Genomic DNA, 22,854 nt, shown 5'->3' on the forward strand with positions numbered 1-22,854 from the left:
GCTAGTATTGGAGGGGTACAGAGAGGATAAGCATGGCCCCTGAATTTATAAGAAGAGAGCTGCAATCAGAAAGGTGAGTGGACCATCCCCTGCTCTCCTTGAACCCTAGATGCAGCACCTGAGTCAGCCTTTGCTGCTCTAAAGAAAACAAGTCTTGATGCTTGCTTATTATCTGTGGTTTCCTGTTGAACTCCACATTGCTGCTGAGAACGACAGAGCATGTTGCCTTGATGTTTTGTGCCTGGAATTAGAGACCTGAGACAAAAACGAGGCCGCCTCATTTTTGCATCGAAACAAAGTTTGCCTTGCTTCCCCCTCCATTCACCCACCTATGTCTTGTTTTTTTTTTTTTTTTTTTTTTTTCCAGTTATCTAAGGCCAGAAACTGCACAGGGAATTTTCCTCAACTTCAAACGCCTTTTGGAATTTAACCAAGGCAAACTGCCTTTCGCTGCTGCCCAGATTGGAAATTCCTTCAGAAACGAGATCTCACCCCGTTCTGGCCTCATCCGAGTCAGGTACTGCAAACTTTCTCCCCCACCAGAACATCTGGCAGGTGATCAGCTGCCTCTGGGGAAATCAAAGCTCCCTCTGGCCTGAGTGTCTTTTTCACTGATTTCCTGTCCACCCTGCTCTTTGGGAGAATGTCTTGTGCCTTGTAAAAGGCTCTGAGTAGCTGCATAATAAACGCCTTAAAGTAATCAGAGTTCATTGGCAAAGAGTATCTTGGTTATGAGACTCCTGCTTCAGAAACATTGATAAGAATTTGTATTAGGCATGAAAACTTGGCATTAAAACCTGGTTAGACCTTGGAGTATTTTTTTTTTTTTTTTTGTCTCAACCTTAGATCATATGACAAAGAACAAACAGGGACTTTATCTCTTAGATAAGGTACTACGGGACATTAGTCAAGCAAGAGACCCTCAGATCTTCAAAGCCTTCTGCTTACCATACCTGGCATCTGAAGTGGGTCCAATATTCACTTTCCCTGCCCTAGAATGCACTAGGAGAACCTCCTAAAATGTTTGTGGAGTTTCCACAGACTTCAGTGGGTGAGAGATTGTGCAGCTAAAGCTTTGAGGAATTTACCCTTAAGCTGATCGCTTTGTGCTTGGCTGGTTGAAAAAAAAGAAAAAGAAGCCTGCCTACCTGACCAAGCTCATAAAAGCTTGGTCGAGAAACCAAAAATGGACCCATTTCACTTTTTAATGATGGCCTTAGAAAAACACAGTTTCAATACTATGTAGATATCTTGTCCCCTGGTATGTTTGGCATTGCAACTCTGGTTCACAGACCCAGACTCTGATCTCTGATTGAAACTACTTTAGCTTCTGATAGATGTCAGTGGAGTTACTCTCCAGTTACACACCGTGCATGTTGTAAAATTGATAACTGATTAACATGACGACATTTTATGGCATTAACAGGGTGCAGTGGCATTACTGGCACTGGGGTTTTTTCAGCCCTCCTGTTCTCCTTATTACATCTGTAAACTGGCAGTTCTTGTCACCGAAGCCCTTATCCAATACAATATAAATTATAGGCTTGTGATACTTTCATAGGAAATTGTGCTGTAATTTTCTGCAATAGAATAACATCCTGCTGCTTGCAAAATAAACTTAAAATCTTTAGTGATTATACAAAACTTTCTTTAAGGTTCCTGATCACAAAGTAACTCACTGCTAAGCAATTTGAGGTACTGAAGTTAAAGACCTAATGTATAAATATATACATAGTGAAGCAATGTTGTAAAAGAGAACATACGCCATTGTTGAACAGGCGGGTTTGCTACATGTTGCTATCTTAGTGCTTCTGTTGTCTGAGGCTCTTTCACTTAAACACGATCTCTGAGGAAAAACGATGAGATCCACCTTTGGGGAAATATGGCCAGCATTTTCCCACCATGAGTGCCTGAAGTTTAATCTATTTACTCTGTTTTACTGCAGACAAACCGATTGCAAAAGTATCTTGCATGACAAGAGCCTTCATTGTAAACCCTCAAACAGAAGGCCTGGTTTTCAGAGGGGTGAGCCACCTGCAATGTCTGCTGAAGTTACTGAGCACCCACGTCTGCCATTACCACCAGAAGTCAGGCTATTTAGGGATGTAAATATGGATTTAGCTGCCCAACTTTAGTCAGCCACTTCTGAAAATGTTGTCCTGTGTCTGAGTCGTTCCCCTGGCAAGGCCATCTCAATGGCATGCAGTTAAAATTTGGCTTCTTAAAGGGGGGGGGATCACGGACCATTTCTTAATTTCTGGGTTTACGATGCCATGCAGAATACTTTTGCCATCTGTTTGCAGTAAAGCAAAGTAAATAAACAAATGTTTGTTGTTAGACGGCCTGGGTTGAATACTGGAAAAGCTTGCAGTTTTAAATCTCATCTATGCTCTTAAACAGAATGGTGCTGGAGCTTCCAGTATTACATTTTTAAAAATGTACCATGAGTGGTTCTTCCCCCCCCATCCCTCACAATAAAGCTTTCTAACTAGATCTTGCAACATTATCACGGTGAGGCCAGGTCATAACTTGGGTGGGAGACCTCCAGAGGATACACATGATTTAGGAAAGGATTTGGGTATTTCAGTAGGTGGCATTCTTCCCTCTGAGTCAGTGATGTGATAACCAAGGTCTAAAGCAGTGGTTCTCACTTTTGTATTGAGAACCCCTGGCCTAAAGGCTTCCAAGAGAATTTGTAGGTACCTTTTAATAGAAGCTAAAGGGGGTGGGGGAACCCTCCAACATCTGAAGAAAAGTGGTGTGCTTTCTAATCTGTCTGTTCCCTTGGCACTGCACTTGTTGGTGTTGAAACTCCTGATTTGCGTTTTTAACAGGCTAGAGCACATTTAAAAGGCTGGTGGGGAAGGTTCTTCCTGGGAAGTGTGCATTAATGCTAGCATGTGGCTCTGTGTGTTCTGCTTAGAGAATTCACCATGGCAGAAATTGAGCACTTTGTGGATCCCAGTGAGAAGTATCACCCCAAGTTCCAGAGTGTGGCAGATCTCCACATCCTCCTGTACTCCTCCAAAGCCCAGGTCAGTGGGCAGTCCGCCCACAGAATGCGTCTGGGAGATGCTGTTGAGCAGGTAATGTTACTCGCATGACCATTCACAACTTAATTCTGTAGCATGCTTGCAGGGGTAAATTAATTCCAAACTTGTACATCAGGAGTACCTTCATGGAGTCCAGTGGAGTTACTCCACGTGGGCACCTGTGAGATCAAAATCTGGCCTTCATCAGTACTGAAAGGACACAGTCAGGTAGCACTGTTGCATAGGTTAAGCTTCCAGGTTAGTTTTTGGGAGAGGGAGCACATTAGGGGTACCTGCTAAAAGGCTGGGGGCAGCCTGAGAATCCAGACCCCCTTTTTGTATCACTTGGCACCAATACGCTGTGTGTTGGGTTTGAATCCCCAAAACCCTGATTCTTCATCCGAGTGCATTAAAGAAAGAACATGACTGGTCACCTAAAAATAGACACTGAATGATATAATACAGAAATGCATTTTGACTGAAAATCCTTTAGGTTGGGGGCCATCTTTTTGTTCTGTCTGTGCAGAGATTAGCACAATGGGGTCCGGTCCATGACTGAGATTGATAGGCGTTACCACAGTGTAAATAACATGCACTGTTGTATAAAAGTATACTGTTACGTCTGTACATGTTGAAGACTTTTTGGTACAACTCCTTGTTGATACTAGATGTTCGTAACAGAACGTTGGTGACTGTGTTGTATTGATGGTATGAGATGACTGGTAGCAAGTGGGGAGGGGTTTGTCTTGCAAATTAATACAAAAAGAACAAAACAAAACCTCTTGCAAACTGTCAATATAATAATTAAAGATGATTCATCAATAACTCTGCTCAAATTCCCAGCAGCCAAAATGATGCCTCTTTGGAGGGGTGGAGCCAGAAGTGATGGGAGGGAGTAAGAAAACTTTTGTACACTCTTTCCCTCTCCCCTCCTTTTCATCTTAGTCTCTACATATTTTGTTGTTTAGGGCCTGATCTGAACCCTTTGGACTCAATTTTATTTATCTGGCCCAGAACCTTTCCTCCTCAGTAAGTTCCTCCAGACCTTCTAATCCTCTTAATCGTTTTTCTTTGAACTCTCCCCATTATGGGGCCTGTGCATTGATTCCCAACTGCCTTACAGGCATTCCAAAACACCCCCTGAGATAACTTTGTAGAAACACCATTTTAGAGGTGGAAAATCAAGCGCAGAGAGGCCGAATGACTCGCCCAAGGTCCCACAGCAAAGCAAAGGCAGTACTGGGAACAGTACCCAGGAGTCCTGACTCCCAGTTTCCCTGTCTTAATCATTAAACCTTCCCTCCATAATCTACAGAGCTACACTTCTGAACTCCAGTATTTGAAGATGGCCTTTTCATAGATTCCAAGACCAGAAAGAATCATTGTGATCATCTGGTTCTGACCTCCTGTATAACACACCATAGAACTTCCCCAAAGTAATTTCTAGAGCGCCTTTTTCAGCAAAACATCCACTCTTGATTTAAAAATTGCCCGTGATGGAGACTCCATCATAACCCTTGGTAAATCGTTCCAATGGTTAATTACTCGCACTGTTAAAAATTTACACCTTGTTTCCAGTCTGAATTTATCTTGTTTCAACTTTCAGCCATTGGCTCGTGCTATACCTCTCTCTGCTAGACTGAAGAGCCCATTGTCAAATATTTGTTTCTCTGGGTACAGTGCAAAGACGTGGTATGGTATTCTGCTACGTGGCAAGTTCAGTAGTTTCAGTCACAAATGATGTGCTCACAGCACTTCCATTGGGAGATTTTACTGCGCAGTACAGAGATTTTGCTGTGCTGAGCTCATGATTCAGTGGGTTTCAGGAAACATATTGTATCTCAATTTACCACATGCTGCAGCAAGAAGTTGTCCCTCTAAAGGGAAGTACACCTCTACCTCAATATAACGCTGTCCTCGGGAGCCAAAAAATCTTACCGCGTTATAGGTGAAACCGCGTTATATCGAACTTGCTTTGATCCGTCGGAGTGTGCAGCCCCGCCCCCTGGAGCACTGCTTTACCGCGTTATATCCGAATTCATGTTATATTGGGATGCGTTATATCGGGGTAGAGGTGTAGTATCTGCTGTGTCCAGTCTTTGAGGTAACAAAATGATGATGTGGAAATTAACCAAGTGTGTGTTTCTTTCTCTCTCTCTCTCTAGGGTGTGATCAATAACTCTGTACTAGGTTACTTCATTGGCAGAATCTACCTCTACCTTACAAAGGTTGGTGTATCCCCGGATAAGCTGCGTTTCCGACAGCACATGGAGAACGAGATGGCTCATTATGCCTGTGACTGCTGGGATGCAGAGTCCAAAACATCCTATGTAAGTTGCAGGATTAAACCTACCAGCAGGGTCTTGAGTTGCGCTTTCCCCATGCACTGATCTGTTCCTAGCCTGGCATGCCACTAGTAAGATGGTCTGCCAACTCTGTTTATTAAAGTGAAGAAATTCAACAGATAGGTTTAAGGCTGGCTCTCCTCTCTGTTTAGCTTCATGCTCACACAACTTCATTGACTACAGCAGAGTCACTCCTGATTTATGACCCCTGTAAGGGGAACGTGTACATCACATGTTCCTTCTGCCCGGCGGTGAACCCTAGTCAGAGGACATAGGTGGCATGTGGATGAATTGCACCCAGGTGAGAAGAGAATTAGGCCTCTGTGGCTTCCAGCTTGTTACCCCAATAAAATCAGTGGTGGAGAAGACAGTACTACTGGAACTGTTTGCCCAAGGCAGCTTCCTTCCTGCTCCATCCCCAGCCCCCTTTGACTATGAGGGCTAAAAAAAGGACTCCCTGTTGCTGGGCCAGCTAGTGCTACAGGAGCTGTTTTCCCAGGACCTCTGTTCCTACTCCACCCCCGCTCCCCCCTTTGCTGCTGGAAGAATTTTGTGATGTCGGGACTTAGTGTACACTGTGCTTTCCTCTGATTGTTTGTTTGGGCTTTTAAGATCTTGTGTATATATTTTTTTAAGTGGCCAGGAAGGTTTGTTAAGGGTGTAGCAGATGTTTAAACCCTCCTTATTGCATGTTTTTAGAGAGCTTATTGCTACTTCTAAAAATCTTGATGGCGGTCTTTATATTAGTCAGCAGTGATATTTTTGAATGGAAGCTTCTTAGGGGGCTCTCCTATTGATCAGTTATGGCGACTGGAAAGAGAAGAAGCCTCCCGTGTAAGAGAATCGGATCAAATCCTTTGACTGGAATTGGGTAGGGAGAATGAGCAGTTCTCCCGTTAGAGTAAAGCCTCTCTTTGCACCTGACTAGTCTTTTCAAGTGGGACGGGGTCCACTAATTCTTAGACTGCTGAAACTACTTTGAGAACTCCATGGAATTGAATCACAAGACGGGGTCAGAAGGCCGATGGGATTCTGCCAGCCACTACGAACGTAGGCCCTACCATTGCAATGAGCTTCTCTTGGCAGATCCCTGCGAGAGGCTCCGTTGAAGTCAAGAGGGCCAAACAGGGTGGTTTCTACATGCCCAAAGGAAGGCCCATGCAGAGCTCATTACAAGATGGGGACTTTAGGAACATAGTACCAGAAGGGACCTCCTCGATCATGGAATCCAGTCCTCTGCTCTTCTAGGGTTGGATAGATGGTTCAGTTTATTAGGAGTTTGCTTTAGTTTAAGGTATGAGTAAGGATGTCCAGGTTTGGCTCTGTGTGGGTAAAAATACAAGTGTTCTGGCTGAACATTAATCATCTCGACTCCTTATTGAAATAGCTGTGGGGTTGGCCATCAGTAGTGCGTCATCACAGCCCACTAATGGATGTTGTTACTATGTGTAAGGTTGTACCAAACTTTTAAGCTCAAGAATCACTGGAACTTGCCTGAATCTGAATCCATCCCTTCATAGAAAAGTCCTGTAGAACTGAACAGAAGGATTTCTCTGTTCCTACAGAACGTTTAAACCAACTTACAGAATTGTGTAGCGGCGGTATAATTCTACAGGATGGTTTAAAAATTCTGTAGAAGGGTTATCATTGTCTAGTATGTCTAATAGGTTTTTCTGTCATACCCTATTGGTTTCCTCCCTATGAAATTCTGTAGGACTTTCCTGCATGGAATGTGTTGGAGCATAGGGATGTTTCCTGTACACACATCCTCTTTGGGTATGTCTACACTGAAGAAGAGCTTTGTGTAAGCACGAAAGCATCTCTCTCACCAACAGAAGTTGGTCCAATAAAATGCATTACCTCACCCACCTTGTGTCTCGAATATTCTGGGGCCAATACGGATACAGCAACACTGCATGCAGCATATCTAGACGTACCCAAGCAAGCTTTGAGCTAGCTAGCTCAAATAACAATAGCAGTGAAGCTGCACAAGCCTGCCCTGGATCCTGATATGTACTTGAATGGCTAGCCTGTGCTATCTTCCGAGTCTGCTTGGGTATGTCTGCACGTGCTGCATTCACACCTCTGATTGCAAATTAGACATACCCTTGGAGTCCTTCTCTTGCCAATTGGAATTTCATGCAAGCAGGTTTTGACTGCATGTACATGTGCATACACGCACACACTAGCACAACAGAATGAATGGAGAAGACCAATGCACCTTGTCTCATGCATGGCCACATTGTAAACCAAACAGCTCATTGGTTTTGCTAAAACGATTTGGAATTCATGGGCAGTGCTTCGTGCAAATTAATTCATTTAGACTCTTCCTTTCCACAGATATGAACGTAAGGAAATGCTTCAGTCAGTTGTGACTCGTGTGTTACTTAGCAGCTCTTAAGCATGCGTCTTTGACAGTTGTAAAGAGGCGAGATGGTTACTCTGCCCCAAGCTCATGAAGTGATAAAATCCCCAGTGATACCCAGTTACTCAGCCCATCTCATGCATGCTGATGTGAATGTAAAAAACATACGCTGTTACCCAGGTCCTCAGCTGGTGTAAGTCTGTGTAGTTCCACCAGCCTCGCTAGAGAACCTGGCCCTGCATGTATATGCACCTTGTATTTTTTTACATAGCTGGTTACTTCTCAAAGCAAACAGAGGGCCATTCAGATTAGGGAGGAGCTGGTGGAACTAATGCTGCTTATCATAACAGAGCTAATTAGGTAGAAAAACCAGCCCTGGGAGCATGGTGGGCTTAGGGGCAAACAAACATGTTTGATGGTTAAGCGAACAAAAAGACAGACTGTTAAAAGCTTCCACTTTTGCTTTTCTAGGGTTGGATTGAGATTGTTGGTTGTGCTGATCGCGCCTGCTATGACCTCTCCTGCCACGCCAGAGCCACCAAAGTTCCTCTTGTAGCTGAGAAGCCTCTGAAAGAACCCATATCCTTTGTGAATAAAACCGTTCTCTCTAAAGCCAGGTAGCATCTGGAACTGAAATGTCCTAAGGCCTGTGCAGGTCTGTTCAAAGTTAGACTTTTGAGTGAGTGTCTAGATTAAATCAGGAGACCTTGATGCTCATAGCAGTGTAAAGAATATCTTTGGGGCTGACCCAGCAAAGACTTCAGCATATGAGTAACTTTACTCAGGTGAGTAAAGGAAATACAGGCCAAAGTTTGTTTCCTGGGTCCTTGTTTTCGATTTGTTTTCATAAACACAGTTTAAACATTACACGAGTTACTTGAAAAGAACTTTGGAGCATTTAAAGAAGGGTGTGAACCCATTAAAAGGTAAAAGGGTGTGGTCTGCTCAGAGGATTCAATCTGCCAGGTTCTCCGCTGGCTCAGAACCACTGATTTCCTGCCCCTCTTTGTCCCCTTCAGGGGGTTGGGAGGGACTGCTTCCCAGATTGCCCTGGTACCCGTCCGGCGCGTTTCCACTGAGGTGGTGAGCCGCAACTGGCTCTGGGTTGGTGGGGAAGGCCTGGTGGGCCTATTCTTGAAGATATTATATTAGATTCTGTTCCTGGGTGCACCAGTGTAAATCTTGAGTAACTACACTGAAGCAATTGGTGTCACTCCAGATTACTTGGGTGTAACTGAGATGAGAAACCAGCCCAGTGTGTAAAAGTCTTATTCTCGCTCTAATAGCGACCATATTAGCTGCATGTATATGCTGATCTAAAGTACTGGTAGGGACTGTTTACTTCCTGCTCTGAGGTAAGTTACTCAAACCGGTGTCAGCACTGAATAAGATACAATGACAAAACATGGACCCAGATTCTGTAGGTGCTGCAGTAATTACATTTGTTACCCAGTGTAGAGGAGCGGACTCACCCCTGCGGCACCTCCTGCTGGTGACTTCTGGGAATTAGCTCTTCCAGCGTCCTGGAGCGTCCTCTGCAGGCCAGTGGTCCGCCTGTCCTCTGGCCCCCGTGTTCCTCCCGGACCCCGGTGCCCTTGTATCTGGGGTGCAGCCCCCTGGCAGTACACCCCTCAGTACTAGGGTCTCCCCTCCCTGGGGAACCCCCACCCACTATCCCTACCTCACCTCAGAATAAGGCCACTGCCAGTCACCAACTAGCCCCCGCTCCCTGGGGCAGACTGCAGTATAGGCCACTCATCACAGGCAAGGTTGGGTTTGGACCTGCTGCCTTGGCCTACCCATGGGCTGCCCTCTGCAACCCCCAGTACCCCTTGGCCTCCTACTTGGCCACAGCCTAGGGCTATCCAGGCTGGAGCTTCCCAGCCCTGCTCCACTCAGGTACCCTGTGTCTAGCTCCCTGCAGCCAGGCCCTTCTCCCTCTGAAAGCAGAGAGAGACTGTTTGGCCTCTGGCTCCCAGCCTTTTTATACAGGCCAGCTGTGGCCTGATTGGGGCGTGGCCCAGCTGTGGCTACTTCCCCAATCAGCCCGGTAGCTTTTCCCTTTGCCAGGGCTGTTTTAAACCCCTCAGGCAGGAGCGGGGTAACCACCCCGCTACACCCAGTATGAACTAATGAAAGTGTCAGGTCACAGTGTCCTCTGAGCTCGATTTCCTTAACTGCTCTGTACAAAACAGCCAATGTTGTTCAGTTTGAGGCAAATAAGGGAGCCATTGGCAAGGCCTACAAGAAGGATGCGAAGCTGGTGCTGGAATACCTTTCCATCTGCGACGAATGTTACATCAGCGAGATGGAAAAGCTGCTGAATGAGAGAGGGTGAGACGGCACTGGGTGTGGGGCTGAATACGATTTTCTTAGCAATTACCTATGCCAGGGATACCCAAAAAGCTGCTTGAGTAATCTCAGTGCATCCTGCACCAGCCTTGCCAGTAACTGAAGGCTGTGATAAAATGGATCATCTGCAGTTTTTGCTGCTGGTGGCTCAGCCAAGAGGCAGTTCTTCACTGATGGACGGAATACAGTTACATGTCAATATTAGGGTTATGTGCATTTATGCTTTGGTTTAAGAAGTATGTGCGTTTACATGCAGACTAGGTGCAGCCTGCTGGCTCCTGGCAAGCTGCCCTTTGTGTCACGTAGGAGCCAGTCCTGCAAGGTACCAAATGTCACCTATGAGGGGGTGAGAGCCCTCAGCTCCCACTGAGTTTGCCGGGAGAGGAGGCTGTTCAGCGACTTGTGGGTTGGGGCTCATGAGCTGGCCAGCTCTGACAAAGGCAGTCAGGTCTATTTCGAAATAGACATTCACATGGGAATGATTCATGCCCAGTATGGCTTGGTTCATCAATAGGCTCATAAGAATAAGAAAATGAGACTGGCCAGACTGGGTGAGACCAATGGTCCACCTAGCCCAGTAACCTGACAGAGGCCAGTGCCAGATGCTTCAAAGGGAATGAACAGAACAGGGCAATTATCAAGTGATCCATCCCCTGTCATCCAGTTCCAGCATCTGGCAAACAGAGGCTTGTCAAACTATCATTTGGTAAAACACCAGTGGGAGTAGCACAGCTGGCAGCAGTCAGTCTGACTTTAGGTGCCGTTTGGATTATTGCGGTGCTAGAGAACTGTGAATATGGAGCGGCCGGGCACAGCCACATTTAAGTAGGTTTTCCAGTTGGTGAGTTCGGATTCTCTGCCTGACTTCAAAAAAAGCTTAGTTACATTTCCGAGCAGTGTTAGCTTAAAAAAATAAATAAAGCTGTTGCTCCTATGTTGTTTGAAATAGCTTGTGCAGAACAAGTCCAATGGAGTAACTGATACACTCTGCGTTTTCCCCCTCCCCCTCCCCGTATTAGAGCCAATTTGTTTTTTTTAAGTGTTTTGAGCGTCAAAGTAACCAAAGTGCAAGAAAAACAGTACTTGTAATACATCCAAACCAGGCCTACGAGACTGAGAAATTATCACTGGGTGCATTGGTCCTACAGAAGTCCAAACCAGAAGCAAGTTAACCCAGTTCCTTAACCCTCCAATTGAGCAAAGCAATAGCAACATTTTTCAGTGTACGTAGCTTTTACCACAAATGATGGCAGTAGTCCAAACTCGACTCCCTGATATAGCCACATTCAGGACGTACCTCTATAAACGTAATCTCCTCTGGGAAATAGGTCTCGATGCAGGCAGCTTGGCACGTAGCCTTTCATAAATGCACCCATTCCTGTATTACGCACGCTCCTGGAAGCCATCAGTTTAGTATACCTGAGACACCACTACTGATTCACCAGCACGGGTGCACTCAGCCGGCTGTATGCTGAAGTGCCTGTGGTTAGACCTGTTTTATGGATGGTTAAGTTTAGATGACTCTTTTCTGTAGGCGGCTGCCTTACAAAATGAGGCAGAGTTTGTACTGCAGCAGCAATTTGCCAGCTGGAAGTTTAATAAAATAAATCTTCGCTGTTTGGGAACAGGATATTTAGGGCCAGGTTGACATCAGTGGGAATTCTGCCTGACAGGACAGCTCGGGGGTCCGGAAGGGATTTGCTCCCCCTCCCCCAATGTATTTTGGGGTGTTTGTGGGGGGTTTTAAATCTCCTTCTGAAGCATCAGGGATGGCCATGGCTGGAGATGGGACATTGGGTGGGGAAGGCCAAGGCTCTGAGGTGGCACCATGCAGTCTCTCAGGTGCTTGGCTGCCTGGTTCTTGCTCAGATGCTAAGGGAATAACTGAGCGCCATATGTGGGGTCAGGAGGGAATTTTCACAGCACAGGTCAGATTGGCAGTGACCTGAGGTTTTTTGTTGTTGTTGTTGCCTTCTTCTGCAGCATGTGGGTGCAGGTCACTTGCCAGGATTATCTGGCTGTATCTCACTCATTTCCCTGCCATAGCGGGGGCCTCAGACTGGTCCCTCCTATTCTCTGCCTGTGGCACATGTCTAGTCTCCTGTGGGCTGTAATAACTTGGCGTAAGTTAGGTTGTTGAGTTTAACGTGTGGGTGCTGGGTGGTGTGGTGGTGGTGACCTGTGCTATACAGGAGGTCAGATCAGTTGATCTGGTCATCCCTTCTGGCCTTATGCTCCAACTCTGTTACTGATTTGGCCCTGTAGCAGCAGTGAGTTAACTTTTTTTGTCCGCCTTAAGAGAGAGCAACACCAAAAGCTGTAGGAATCAGTCAAAAATGGATTTTGACCTATCCACTTGTTTGGGAAGCTTTAACAGATCAAAAATATCTTTGATTTTTCCAATTCCCATGCAGAGATCAGGTACTCGCCAGCAGAACTAAATTTACACAAAAAGTATGTGTGTGTTTCAATACATGAAAAGTCTGTAGTGAGTGAATGAATGTCTGGTTGTCTTGTGGTTAATTTTTCTTTTTATGTATTTCACCCTGGAACCCTTCCATATTGTAATTGAATTTGCTCCTGGCTATTAACCACAGTGCTTTTATGTTAAATTTTATTTTACAACAATAATAAAAATGCTAGATTTAAAACTTTGAGTATTTAAAAAAAATGGGACATGCTACATGTTTCTTCCTTTGATCCCTGGAGTTTGAGCTGACTTTTCCGTATAGCCCCCAAACCAGTTTTTCTTAATTTTTTTTAAATAAACCAGCGAAACCACCTAAGGGAAAGTGACATAACTAGTTTTGTTGACTAATACTAAAGCACTGGTATTTTCTTTACAGGGAATTCACTGTTGAAACTGAAGGGAAAACATTTAAATTAACAAAGGACATGGTCAGTGTGAAGAGATTCCAGAAAACACTGCATGGTAACTTTTATTTACTTTTTAATCTTAGAGATGGGAAGCTGATCACAATACATTTTGAATGCAGGGGAGTTAAGCAAATCTGAAAGTTGTGGCCAAAATGTTGAGACTTGGGTGCATAAAATTAAGCACCTAAACCAGTACATAGGTTCCTAAATAAGTGGCTCAATCCCAGAGGTGCTGAGAGTCTGCTGCTTTCATTGACTTCAATGGAAGCACCTTAGTCAATCAAGCCATTTTTATTACGATGCCTAAGTTTAGGTACCAAGCTTTGTGGCTAATGGTTTTTTAAGAAATGTTCCCTCTGTTTTCAGATGAATTATTTCTTTTCAGGATAAGTTCCAGCACAGGATCAAAGTTGATCAGACAATTATTTATAGGATTCCGTCTTATAAAATAATCGCTTTCTGTAATTAACAGTAGACAGACGGTCTTCTATCTATGGTACTTACATGGCCCCCGTTGCCACTATAGGTGAGGCACTCACAATGTTCAATGTATTTAGCCTCATAACATCCCTGTGAGGTACGGCAGTGCTATTCTCCCCATTTTACAGATGGAGACTGAGGCCCAGAGAGTCTTAAGTAACTAGAGCTGGTTGGAAAAATTCCCCCAAAACATTTTTTCATTGTTTGCTGATTCATCAAAATGTTTCGCGAAACTGTTCAATTTTGACAGACTTCCGACACAACCCAGGCTTGGTCTCCTGCCAGCTCTCCCACCTGGGCCTGCGGCTCCAGGATCGCTTGCCATGAGGATGGCCTCAGAGTCAGGGACCCCTGGGCTTCCGAACTCTGGGGCCAGCTGGCTCCTCAGTCTGCTCTAGGAGTTGTGGAGCTTTGAGTGTCACAGCTCCCAGCTCCTCAGCAGCCCACTGTGAGATGGGCTGCGGCAGGGCCTGTGCTCTCAAGGCTTCCAGGCTCCTGATTCCCCACCAAGCTGAAGATAAGAGTTTGGTCACTTTCACTGCTGTCATTCAGTGATGGACAGTAGTGAACACTGACAGTCGTGTCAGTTTTAGTCGGAAGCTTCCAGGGTGCCTGGTCTCACTGCAAGCGGGGGGCTGGGGATCCCAGGGGGCATATGTCACTTTGGAAATACCATGTGTCTGAAAGGAAATATTGCAGGATTTCAGTCCTGCAACATTTTTAGAGGATTTGGCTTCGTCCCAATTTTTCCAAAATCTTGACAACTTTTGTGGAAGTGAACTTTGTTGTGCCAGCCAGCGCTATTAATGACTTGACCGAGGTCACATGGGAAGTCTGTGGTCGGGTTAGAAATTTAACCCATTTTCTAACCCAGGTAAGACCATTATCCTTCCTCACTTTTTTCTTTATCATTTAAGAGCCAGTCCTGCAAGATTCTAAGCACTTCTGTTAGGTGCAGAGTTAACTCTTACTCCGCCTCGGAGGCGCACGCAGTCTGCAGGCATTAGCAAGGTCTTGAAGTGCCTGTCAGTCAGTGGTAGAAAGTAATTACGCTCGTAGTCCATCTCCGTTTTACTATCTCAGAGCAGTCAGTTGGCGTTTTGGTTGCTGGTCACTTAATTTGTATGAGTACAGACTCAGAGTTCATCTTATCCAGGGCTGGAAGGGGAGGCATAGCCAGAGTGAAGGAATCTAATGTTCTGTATTCACGTTCCATAGGGCTATGGCTCTGAGAAACAAATTAAAAATGGCATAAGATGTCCTGTAAACATTATCCCGGAGGGAGAAGGTTTTTGTGGCAAAGTGGCTGGCAGAGCAGAACTGGCCTATTTCACAGAAGAGTTATTTTTCTAACCAGTGAAGATGGGAACATGAGGCTAGTACATCAGAAATGGCTTTTCAGCATCTAAACAAAATAACATTGTCGCTTAGTTTCTCGAACCAGCTTATGCTTCTAACAAATTGTAGCTTCTCAATTTGGCTGCCAAGGCTTTTTTTTAAAATGCTGTGCCGTCTCTAGCCAGGGCAGGCATTAGCTGGGCTAGGCTGTGAAAGCTCCTATACAAACCAGGAAGACAGCTTGGGGGGGGGGGGGGGGAAATCCTTTTAAATAGTACTTTGGTGAGGGCTGTACTATGTTTAAATGCGTTCTGTAGAGAGTGTAGTATTGCTTACATGGGACATTTCATCTTCAAAGGGCTTTACAAATATAAACTAATCCACATGCCACCTCTGCTGGCATTTCACATATGGAGACATTGAGGCAGATAAATGGAGAACTCAAAGGCAGTCATTGATGGAGATCAGGTTGGAATTTAAGGGTTTCTCTCCCCCTCTCCTTTGCTCAGACTAATAGATTCATAGTATAATGATAGCACCCATATAAGCACGTGTAGTCCAAATCTTGATCTCCAAGTATTCCCATTGGAAGCAGAGCTATCTAAACCCATCTCTTTATACATTCAACTGCAATCAATCCAGACTTGTGTGAAGGAGTGCAGGTTCAATCAAAGAACGGTGCTTTTGTAAACTGCCTTTCTGAATGCAATGTGTTTTGTGCTGTAGTGGAAGAAATAGTCCCGAATGTGATTGAGCCCTCATTCGGAATTGGAAGGATCATGTATACAGTGTTTGAACACACATTCCATGTCCGGGAGGGAGATGAACAACGAACGGTGAGCCTTCACGTGCCTTTGGGTTGGTTGAGAAGCAGCTGTGGGGTTTGATTCCATAAACTCCCACCACCAGATACAGCTGTGGGATTTAAATTATACAGTGAAATACACAGCAGATATGGGAAAACCCTGTTAGGTCACCTAGTTCCTCTCCCTAGCAGGGCAGGTGCGAATTGTGCCCAGGCACTTACAATGGTCTGGGACGGTTTGCACTCGAAGCTCCTACTGTTTTACTTTGGAGGGGAGAACTTTTCCCTGTGGACTGAAACTTGGCAGGTCTCCCGCTAGGGGAGTGAAGTCCTTTTAAATGATTTGTCTGTGCTCTTTCACAGTCTCAGTACCATGCAGGCAGCCTCACAATCCTGGCTTGGGAGACCTCCCTGCAGCTGAGGTCAGAGGGAAAGAGTGCATGTTCTATGTCAGACTGTGGTGGTGTCATTGATGCCCACACTGCAATCCAAGGAGCACTCTCTGATGGTCCATGGAGAGCTATCTAGCGCCTGGGGCCAGCTCCCTTTCCTTGTTTCCCACTGCTAAATTGCTTTTAAAGAAGCTACATTCCTTTTCCAGCTGAGGTTGCTACTGTGATGGGATTACAAGTGGGCGGGTGGAGAGAGGAAGAAATGGTTCGTTATCTAGTCTCCCTGCTAAGATGTGATCCACCTGTACAAATACTCAGGCACCTGTGTTGTATGCAGTAGGAAGGGATGGGATGAGGTGGAGTAAGATGAGAGCATGAAGGCTGGGGAAAGAATCTTACTCTCAATTCTCCTCCCATTGGAACGTGTTTTTTTTGTTTGTTTTGTTAACTTTGTTAATAATGAACTAAATCTCAGCAGAACTGTGTACAGGGGTGCTCCCTATCTTAATCAAGTCTCTGTTTGAATTGGACAGGGGGTGTGCTAGATCCTAAGCACCACCATCGAGGGAGATGCATTGGGACTAAATATTTTAGTCCCCCCCACACCTTCATTTTCAGGTGTTTCGGGTGAAACACGCCTTTACCTCTGCCACTTTAATGATTTACAGAGGGCCAGCTCCCCAGCTGGAAGAAATTGGCCCAGCTCTGCTGATTTCACTGGAGCTGTGCTGACTTACCCCAGCTAAGAACCTGGCCCAAATTGTAGCTGCTTAATAATTAAATTGGCGTGTGTTTGTTTTGACTCTGTTTGTGTAGTTCTTCAGCTTCCCTGCTGTTGTAGCGCCCTTCAAATGCTCTGTCCTTCCTCTGAGCCAGAATCAGGAATTCATGCCTTTCGTCAAGGAGCTATGTGAGTAAATGCAGCGCCGCGGATACCACTTTTCTTTTTCAGGAAGATAAGAAAGACCCAAGAGTGGGGTCTTTTCACGTTGCTTGTTTATGCCAAAGGTAGTTGCACACACCTGAGGTAGAGGGAACTCCAAAGCTTTCAAAAATAACAGGAGTACTTGTGGCACCTTAGAGACTAACAAATTTATTAGGATACAGACTAACACGGCTGCTACTCTGAAACCAAAGCTTTCAGCAGCTTCTGTCATTTGAGATCTCCGCATTGATATGAGCCAGCCTTGCAAATTTGTCATATAAACTTATCAGCTTAGGCACAAAATCTGCTCCTTTGCTCTTTACCGTGAGTCCTGATGAAAAAACTTATTTACTTGCATGTCAAAAAAGTGACCCACCCTGCCCATGTAATGGCTGTCGTGAGTAGCGTGTTTATTGCTTAGGGCAGGGCAGGAGCCCAGACTGCTGCGTCCTGTTCCCAGCTCGGCCACTCGCTTGCCACGTAGCCTCTGAATAAAACCCAGACCTCCTTGTGCCCAGTCCTGGGCTTTAGTTTCAAAGGTAGTCCTTCCCCTCTGGGTATGTCAAAGCACTTTGCAAAGTGGTACAGAGAGCACAGTAACAATTGCTGTGTAAGTCAGTGGGACAGCCGCGATGTTAGAATCAGGGCTTGCTTGGAGCTTTTTGTTTTCAGCTCTTTGAGATAACATGTCTGGGCCCAGGCACCGAGATGAACCGGTTCTTCAGTTAGTGTTTCGCTGCTGACCTTTAATGTCAGGCTTGAGAAACCCGTGATTCAGTGTCGTCTTTCAGAAGAGACTTAGCAATGCACCATAGAGTGCTAACCCTGCACTGTAGTGTCTGTACGGTGCGTGGGTATGAGGCTGAACCCTTGTGTGGGCCTCGAACCCAAAACCTTCTGTCAAAATAAAGTCACTTCTTACTTTCTAGCCCCCAAACGCATGCAGCCTCCCCCCCAAGTTATTACTAATGCTGTACGCGAATTGCGCTAGATGCTTTATAGGCATAGAATAGGGACCAATCCTTACCCTGAGGAGCTTAAAACATAAGAGCCAGAATCTCCCACCCTTGCTTCGTGGGCAGCCCCACTGACCTCAGTGGGACTGACTGCAGCCAGGCGGCGACACTGCACCGTGTGTGAACAACTTCCAGTTAAGAGTTGGGCCGAGCAGCAAATAACCGGCTTCGGAAGTGGTCGTGGGTCCGCCTTGCCGGGACAGTAATGCCTGTCCATTGGTACTCCCCTCCCCCTTTTCTGTTTATCGCCCTGTGGTTCTGTGTCCTTCCGATCCTCCAGCGCGGCCGGGCTGTTGCTAACCCTGGGACTCTCCACTTCTTCCAGCTGAGGCGCTCACCAGGAATGGCATCTCCCACAAAGTGGACGATTCCTCCGGGTCCATTGGCCGGCGCTACGCCAGGACTGACGAGATCGGCGTGGCTTTCGGCATTACGATAGACTTTGACACAGTGAACAAGGTGCCTCACACAGCCACTCTAAGGGACCGTGACTCCATGCGTCAGATACGAGCCGAGGTAAAATGCCTGCACGTGTGTGAGGGAAGGAGTTAAATGTATTTAACTAGAGCAGGGGTGGGCCTGCTGCCTCTGAACTTGTGGGCGTACTGGCCTTGCTGGGACCTGTGCAGGACTCATGAACGAGCCGTGTGTTCTGAAGGTGAGGGGGTATTATTCACCAGCCTACCAGTGAAATGAACAGAGGAGTTGCTTTCAATCGCCAGAGGGAGAGGTTACCCCTAAAGGAGCCTTGAGCCGTTTAGGCCCCTGCTAGAAGGCCGACCTGCTCACTGTGAGCATGGGCCATTGTGGGTGTAGTTGCTGACTTGTGTATGTAGCGCTAAGCTGTCCTCCAGACAATCCTGTGGTGACCTGTCACTGTTACTGGGGGGAAGTAGGTCTCCTTGAGGCCTCAGCATGGTTTCTCGGCAGGCCGTTTTGCAGGCTGTTCAGTGAGCTGTGACATACAAGTGACCATCTTGGACCCTCTCCTTCTGGTGAACTAACCCCTGTGGCCTCTTGAGGTGCTTTAAACGCCCAGTTTTCACTTGCTCAAATAGACTTTTTCAAGTGACAGCTGATCTGACTGCCAGGGTTACTGGGCTAGCTGTACCTCTGACCCCTCTCTGGTCTCTGAGTGCAGACCTCTGAGCTCTTGGGTGTCTTGCCCTTACTTCTCTCAGGGAGGAATCTCACAGTCCTTGCACTCAGACCAGGACCTGGGTACGCCACCCTGTGTACATCAGCCACTTACCGCCCTGCAAGTCCAACTGGGTTTCAAGCACCTGCATTTAGTGATAGTGACCAGCAGCATTTTTGAAATGCAGGATTTTTATTCAGCAGTTGGAACAAAGCATTAGAGAAAAAAGATTTTCAAACAGCCAACACACATAGTCTAATCTTAAACCCTTAGTTTGTAGTGAAATTTATCTACATGGGGAGATTTACCAGCAGACCTATACCAGTATAATTATAGCAGTGAAACTATGCCAGTATGCTTCTGCTGGTAAATTTCCCTGTGTAGACAAGCCCTTAATTACACAGGATGACTTCTCAAAGTACAGGAGCAGAACAGAACCAATGTACATTCTCCCAGCAAGCCCAGATTTTCCTGTGTCTCTGTGGGAGTCTGTCTGGGTCTCTCAGGGTTGGTCTACACTGCAGATGCTACAGGGGCGCGGCTGTGCCACTGTAGCGCCATGGTGTAAACACTTGAAGGGGGTTTTCCATCACTGTAGTGATTCCAGCCCCTTGAAAGGCGGTAGCTAGGCTGACAGAAGAATTCTTCCATCAGCATAACCTTGTCTATACCGGGGCTTAGCTTGGCTTAACTACATCTCTCTAGGTCGATCTAGGGTGTAGGTGTAGACCAGACCTGGGGGTCTGTCTGACCCACCACCTAAATAATAATATATGGAGATATACGTATCTCATAGAACTGGAAAGGACCTTGAAAGGTCATCGAGTCCAGCCCCCTGCCTTCACTAGCAGGACCAAGTACTGATTTTGCCCCAGATCCCTAAGTGGCCCCCTCAAGGATTGAACTCACAACCCTGGGTTTAGCAGGCCAATGCTCAAACCACTGAGCTATCCTTCCCCCCCATCCACCTGTTCAAAGTGGTTTGGATGCTGCCCAGGAGAGTGGGCGAGAGCCATTCAAGCTATTTGCTCTTAATAACCCTTAGTGCAAGCTGTTAAGTGGCTATTAGAAAGGGTCTCCTCCCCCTTTCCTGAGGTGGGTAGGCTCAGCTCCCCAGACCGCCTCCGTGATGAAATATCCACCACCACCCCGACATGGCACAGACACACCTGAGACAGCTGCAGCCAATACTGCTAATCATTCAAGAGCACCCAGGCCATGGTCACCATGACATCCTTGGGATTCTCCAGAAGGAAGGGAGCCAAAATGGTGGCCACAGATGATGTGGGGGACACTAGTGCTCCTGCAGTGGAGGAGTCTCCTGTTGGTCACACGCCTAAAGGGGACGGCCCTGCATGCATTGTGAAGAGCAATCGCTTGATGGGCTCTCATACAGGCAGCACAGTAGCCGTTCTGGGCCTGATCCAAAGTCCACTGAAGACACTGGAATGACCCACATTGATGTCAATGCGCGCTGGCCCCAGTGTGACTAGTATGTCTGTCTGATTTTTCCCATTGACCCTTCAATCAATTCATACATGGTCTCTGTGACTCTTAAACTCTGAGCACACAGTCACGATAGCAGAGAGAAAACTCAGCAGGTCCTGAGGCAGCCACTGTTTGCACTCATGTTACATTGCCCCAGGGCCTGTCAAAATCCCCTGCTTGCAGGTTCATTTGGACCTGTCCCAAAGTGTTGTGTGACATTGCCATGTGTCACTGTGCTCCGCCCAAGTGATGGCTGCATTTCACTAGCCAATCTCCATGCTATGAGTAGCTGATCAATATTCGCTATGGTGAAAAGTGATCTAGAATTAAAATGCCCTGTTGCTTGGAGACACGACCACTTGATGTCCCAGAGTTTGAGGAAGAGTTTATGGCTGTAAAAATATTACATGAAAATGTTGGACAGATCTGCTCTTGTCAGATGGTAACAGTTGATCATGTGGCAGTATTTGTAATACAGTGCTAAACATCATCCATGTACACCAGTGGCTCTCAAACTTTTTTTTTTACTGGTTACCCCTTTCACATAGTAAGTCTCTGAGTGTGACCCCCCCCCCCTTATAAATTAAAAACACTTTTTAAAATCTATTTAACACTATTATAAATGCTGGAGGCAAAGCAGGGTTTAGGGTGGAGGCTGACAGCTCGCAACCCCCCCACATAATAACCTCACAACCCCCTGAGGGGTCCTGACCCCCAGTTTGAGAACCTCTGATATACATGTAGGATGAAAGAAATCAACTTGGTGGTTGTGTGGTCTCATGTCTTGCCTCTTTCTGTGCACTCTCGTCGCAGGTCTCTGAACTTCCTACCATAATCCGTGACCTGGCAAATGGCTGCCTAACTTGGGCTGACGTGGAGGCAAAGTATCCACTCTTTGAGGGACAAGAGACTGGCAAAAAGGAGACAATAGAGGAAGACAATTACCTGAAATAAGCCCCATATGATGTCCACTTTTTACTGTTCATGTTAATATGAAATAAACTATCATGTGTATTATTCAAAGCTGCATTGTTTGTGCACCCAGGGACTGTTTTTTCCTCAATTGCTGCCTGATTTTAACTTTAAACTGAAATAACGGCAATTAAAGGTGTTATGAATAAAAAAGCCATTGCATTTGCTTGCTTTTCCGTGTTCGTGCAGCCTTGTACTTTGAGTCCTTTGACTTTATCAACCACTTGTTTGGTTAGTTCTTGTGGGTCCAAATGGGAATTGTGGGTGTATAAAAGAAGGCTGGTCCAGTCGTTAGACATGTTTTCAAGCCCCTGCTCTACCATAGATTCCAGTGTGATTTTGGACAAGTTACTCTGTACCTCACTTCCCCCTCTGTAAAATGGGGTTGTGAGAATAAATACATTAAAGTATGAGGCACTCAGATATTATGGGGGATGTAAGTACCTCAGATAGACACAGCTGTGGACTAAATTTGGCCTTGTGTCCAGAAGGAACTCCTTCACCCTTTCTGGAGAGAGAAATACAACAATCTATTGGGTTGTTGGCAGGAGTGGTTATTTCTGAAACTTCATGGAATGCCGAGTAGCCTCAAGCCACAAAGCCTAACTTCTAATAGCCGTGCTTTGCACTCTCCAGCTGGAGAGCTTGACGTGCTTTGTGTCTCCGGTTAAGTGCCATTACTCTTGCTAGCCTTGCACAGCCGACCCCGCTAAGCAAGAGAGTTGGATTGGTCCTTGTACAAGAGAGGGCTTGGTTTGCCCCGATTGACGTGAATGGCAACACTCCTGTTGACTTCAGCGGCACAGGGTTGGGTGCTCACAGCATGGTTTATTAAGTGTCAGGTGCACCTGTCCAGCCCCATTGATGGTAATAAGGCTGCACAGATGTCACAGAGGCCTGCAGAACCATTACCCTTGCGGACAAAGCACAAAAGGGAAATAAATCCGCTTGGCTGATGGAGAACAAGCAGAGTGCAGCCCTGGCAATTAGTAAACATCTTTTCACGTGTAAACTGAGCCGGGCCAGAAACTTCCCATCCCTCAAATACTTTTAAGAGAGTGAAATTTTGTCATCCTCAAGTAGGGCCAAAAAATGAACCTTAAAAAATATTCGCAAACTGAAACAGAACTTTTTGTTTCAGGTCAATCAAAACATCAGTTTGATTTCACTTTTTTTTTTTTTTTTTTCCCTTCCTTCCATTGGTATTTTCAGTCTAGTTAGCTTACATTTTGAAACAAGAAGTCATTAGACCAGAAGTTTTCATTTAGACCAGAAGTTTTCATTTAAAAAATGTCAAAACACACACTTTGACAACTGAAATTTTTCAAC

At 45.9% G+C, this 22,854-nt stretch overlaps 1 protein-coding gene across 1 annotated transcript in view; it reads left to right on the forward strand.

The window, feature by feature from the left end:
* GARS1 (glycyl-tRNA synthetase 1) overlaps positions 1–21,697 on the forward strand; it is a 39,203-nt gene extending 17,506 nt beyond the window's left edge. The window contains exons 8-17 of the mRNA XM_065398197.1: positions 368–517; positions 2,924–3,086; positions 5,198–5,362; positions 8,214–8,321; positions 9,931–10,076; positions 12,941–13,026; positions 15,516–15,625; positions 16,803–16,896; positions 18,253–18,443; positions 21,367–21,697. Of these exons, the coding sequence (XP_065254269.1) occupies positions 368–517; positions 2,924–3,086; positions 5,198–5,362; positions 8,214–8,321; positions 9,931–10,076; positions 12,941–13,026; positions 15,516–15,625; positions 16,803–16,896; positions 18,253–18,443; positions 21,367–21,507 (1,354 nt within the window). The 3' untranslated portion in view covers positions 21,508–21,697. The remainder of the gene's footprint in view (positions 1–367; positions 518–2,923; positions 3,087–5,197; positions 5,363–8,213; positions 8,322–9,930; positions 10,077–12,940; positions 13,027–15,515; positions 15,626–16,802; positions 16,897–18,252; positions 18,444–21,366) is intronic.
* The last annotated feature ends 1,157 nt before the right edge of the window (positions 21,698–22,854 follow it).

The sequence above is a fragment of the Emys orbicularis genome, chromosome 2 (genome assembly GCF_028017835.1).
Source record: "Emys orbicularis isolate rEmyOrb1 chromosome 2, rEmyOrb1.hap1, whole genome shotgun sequence".
NCBI classification, from domain to species: Eukaryota; Metazoa; Chordata; order Testudines; family Emydidae; genus Emys; species Emys orbicularis.